At 29.4% G+C, this 3,886-nt stretch overlaps 1 protein-coding gene across 1 annotated transcript; it reads left to right on the top strand.

Annotated features, from left to right (window-relative positions):
* The first annotated feature begins 638 nt into the window (after positions 1-638).
* Positions 639-3,060, top strand: LOC136083688 (cytochrome P450 4V2-like). The gene has a single exon (XM_065803266.1). It carries the CDS (start codon positions 929-931, stop codon positions 2,426-2,428), a length of 1,500 nt encoding a protein of 499 aa, XP_065659338.1. The 5' UTR covers positions 639-928; the 3' UTR covers positions 2,429-3,060.
* The last annotated feature ends 826 nt before the right edge of the window (positions 3,061-3,886 follow it).

The following is a 3,886-nucleotide window of genomic DNA, read 5'->3' as shown; positions in this document are numbered from 1 at the left end:
ATCGTCCATAAATTACGCGCGCAAACTTTCACAATAATCAAAACATAAAAAGATTAAAAGTTTTCACTCGGAGAGTCTTAATTTATATAAAAAATCAAAATAACCCTATAAATTGCCGCGTAAAAGAGCTTATCTCCTACTTCTGTTTTAAATGTATTTTGCATTGCGTAATTTATGGACGATCCCTAATCTAAGGTAATTTAATGATTTTTAAAGTTTTTGTTTTTAATGCGTTTGTCACAATTAGGAAATCAGTCTTTTGTTGTTTTCATTACTATAGGAAAAAAATATAAAGAACTCTTATTGTTTAAATATTGTTTTTGAATAACTTCATTCAAGTTTAAACGCAAAGCTATGTAACTTTAAGCGCAAATGGTTCTTATTTTTTTACAATCTCAAAGATTTTTTTTTTTTATCTAAAAAAGCTTAGAAAATTTATAAAAAAAAGTAAGATATTTAAAAATGCAAAAGTTGAATAAGTTTGCGTTTTGAACACTCAAAAAATCAAAATAAACCGGATAGGGTAGTCTTGTAATAAGAAAGAAAAGAAAGAATTTTAGTCATTTTCTCCCTCCTCTAAATGATGTCATCTAGCTTTTAGTTCACGCGCACATTGTGGCAGAGTGTAAATAAAAACACTGTAAACATTTATAAAACTTAGTTTTCAATAGTTGTAGAAATGACGTAAACAGTTGCACAACAATAATGTTTTATAAGGAAACTTATTCTTGCGTAAATTGCACAACTTAACATCGGTATTAAAACAAAATTTACGTTGAAAAAAAATAGGTTGCGAAAACAAAATCTAATCAATTTCGAGAACAATTGTTGTACAACAAAATCTCACAACTGTTGTACAACATTTCTACAACTATTGAAAGCCTTAACGAACGATCATCGCGGTGAACTTTAACCCTAAAACAGTAATATGTTTGTCGCGTACAGTTTGTTGGTTGTATTTTGTTTATACTTTGTAATTAAATTATTTTGGAAGCTTTGGATTTATTCTTATGGTCTATCGACTGTTCCAACACCTCCAACTATACCATTTTTTGGTAATTCTCTTCAACTTGAAAGTGATTCTGTTAAGTTTAACAAACAACTATGCGAGTGGAGCAAAGTATACGGAAATGTGTTCTGTGTTTGGATAGGCCTTAGGCCAACTCTTTTCTCATCTTCTGTAAATTTCTCGGAAGCAATTTTAAGCAGTCAAGAAGTCCTCAAAAAAGCATCAATTTACGATTTTTTGCATGACTGGCTCAAAACTGGATTACTAACAAGCACAGGAAATAAGTGGAAATTGCGTCGTCGACTTCTTACACCAAGCTTTCATTTTTCTATACTCAATAATTTTTTGAAAATATTTGAAGAGCAAGGAGCTTGTTTAGTTGAAAAGTTACGTATTTATGCCAAAACTGGAAAAAACGTTGATATTCAGGTACCAATTGGATTAGCAACTTTGGATATAATATGCGAGACATCAATGGGAGTAAAATTAAATGCACAGAGTCAGCCTGATTCAGATTATGTTACGGCAATTAATATTTTAAGTGAAGAAATACCTAGAAGGTTTAAATACCCATGGTTGTGGCCAGATATTATTTATAAGCACCTCAGTTGTGGAAAAAGATATTATAAAGCACTAGATGTTGCTCACAAATTGTCTCTAGATGTAATAAATGAAAGAATTAAAACACGTTTTCAAAATGAAAGTGAGGTTATATCAGATAAAAATGAAGCAGATCTAAGAACAGTAGAAAAAAAATTTTTTTTAGATTTATTGTTGGATATATATAAAAAAGGTGAAATTGATACTGAAGGTATTCAAGAAGAGGTAGATACTTTTATGTTTGAAGGTCATGATACCACCTCATCAGCATTAAGCTGGATACTGTGGTTGCTAGGAAGATATCCACAAGTTCAACAGAAATTACATGCAGAAATTGATGAAGTTGAACTAGCTGAAGGTTCACTTTATGAAAAAGTAAGAAACTTTAAATATCTTGAAAACATCATAAAAGAAAGCATGCGAATTCATCCGCCTGTTCCTTTAATTGGCAGGCATATTGAAAAAGATATGGTAATTGATGGTCAGTTTATTCCTAAAAAATCTGAAATTGGTGTTCTCGTCATGATGATCCATTCGAGTCCTGAATACTGGAAAGATCCGTATGATTTCATACCTGAAAGGTTCGAACAAGAAGATTTTGTTAAGCGCAATCCCTATATCTATATTCCATTTTCTGCAGGTCCAAGAAATTGCATTGGTCAGAAGTTCGCAATGATTGAAGAGAAAATGCTGTTATATAGCATAATGAAAAACTTTTACGTCCAATCCATGCAGAATGAAAACGAAATACTGCCTTCTCTAGATCTTATACGTAAGTCGGTTAATGGTATCATAATAAAACTTACTGAACGACAATAGGAACTATAGTTTATGTATTTTACTCATATAAAAGCTTTCAAGTTCAAAACTTTTATAGTTTTATGTTTGACTTTATAAAATATTTTTTGCATAATTTTAGCCGAGTTTTATCTTTACGTATTAAGTTATTCATTTAAATGTTTTTTTTATTGTCCTATTTCGGTTCTAACAGTTTTTTTACTCAAATATTTTTAATTTGTTTGAACTTTGGTTTTTTAGTTTGTATGGTAGTTGACTTTTTTTTTCTTTTTTTTTTTATCTTAGTTAAATTAATTAAAATCTTATTTTACTCAGACTTTTTTTGTTTATTATATATTGCACTGATGAACCAAAAACAAAATGATTTTTTTTTTAAAATAAGTTTTATACTTCTATGATGATCAGGTTAAGTAATTAACATACTACAGTTAAAGTTTTTTATTTTGCTGTATAACGGAAACCCCAAGAGACAAGTTGTGTTCATATAAAACTTTTCACCTGTTTTGTATCTTCGCCTTTTTATTTACCGTTTTTTAGCCTAATATTTGGTTGACGGTTCCGCTTAGTTATCTTTTTTTTTTTGCAACAAAATATTAGGTTTGATCAATGTATGTTTTCACCGTAGAGGTTTCTTAAACAACTTAATTTACTCACGAGCTTGAGTTTTCCCTTCTATAGTAACGATAAAACGTTTTTGCTGCGCTTCGGTATATGAAGCTTTTTAGTTGTAGCATTTGACAAAATGAAAAATTTAACTGAACTTTAAACTGGCTTTGTTAAAAAATATATATATTTAAAAAAAAAAAAAAAAACACACACGGCACTTAAAAAAGGGGTAAATAAGAACAGTTTTTAAGGTTTTTCTGGTACCACTGACTAAAAGTATAAATTTTTGCTTTTTTATATTTACATTTTTTGGTGATAAATATGTCCAACTAACTGCTCCTACGAAGTTATGTATGACTAACCTTTTTTTGTTTTCTGTATGTCACTATTAATCCGGCATGTAAGTTTAATCGGAACACCAACTGTTTTAGATGTTTGTCTCTATTCCACCTCTGATAGAGATATAATAGTGACACTGTTGAAGGTTTTAAAAACTAAGTGTGTACCTAAAGTGCATTAATAACATTCAACTCTAAATAATATGCGCAGCAGGCACACAGTTGAGCAAAACCTTCATTGACTATAAAATAACATATTATTAAAGTTTTTATTACAACAGTTATCAAATAGTGAAATTCGGTTCTGTAAAGTTCTGAGCATCAAATTTACAGATTGTAGTATGATTATGTAAAGCATAAACAAGGCACAGTCATACATAACAAACATTAATTAACTACAAAAAATTGTCATACAAATTCAATTACAAAAATAATTGAACTTGTATGACAATTTTATAATGACAAGTTTTTAATGAGACTAAATAATATAATTCAAGTACAGTGTATTCTTAATTAATACTGAAAAAGGTTGGAA

Source organism: Hydra vulgaris, chromosome 08, assembly GCF_038396675.1.
Source record: "Hydra vulgaris chromosome 08, alternate assembly HydraT2T_AEP".
Classification (NCBI taxonomy): domain Eukaryota; kingdom Metazoa; phylum Cnidaria; class Hydrozoa; order Anthoathecata; family Hydridae; genus Hydra; species Hydra vulgaris.
The sequence above is the reverse complement of the archived record's forward strand: the minus strand, read 5'-3'. Positions and strand labels throughout refer to the sequence as shown.

Excerpts from the sequence above, each read along its gene's own strand:
- LOC136083688 (XM_065803266.1), top strand. The coding sequence starts at position 929 with ATGTTTGTCGCGTACAGTTTGTTGGTTGTATTTTGTTTATACTTTGTA.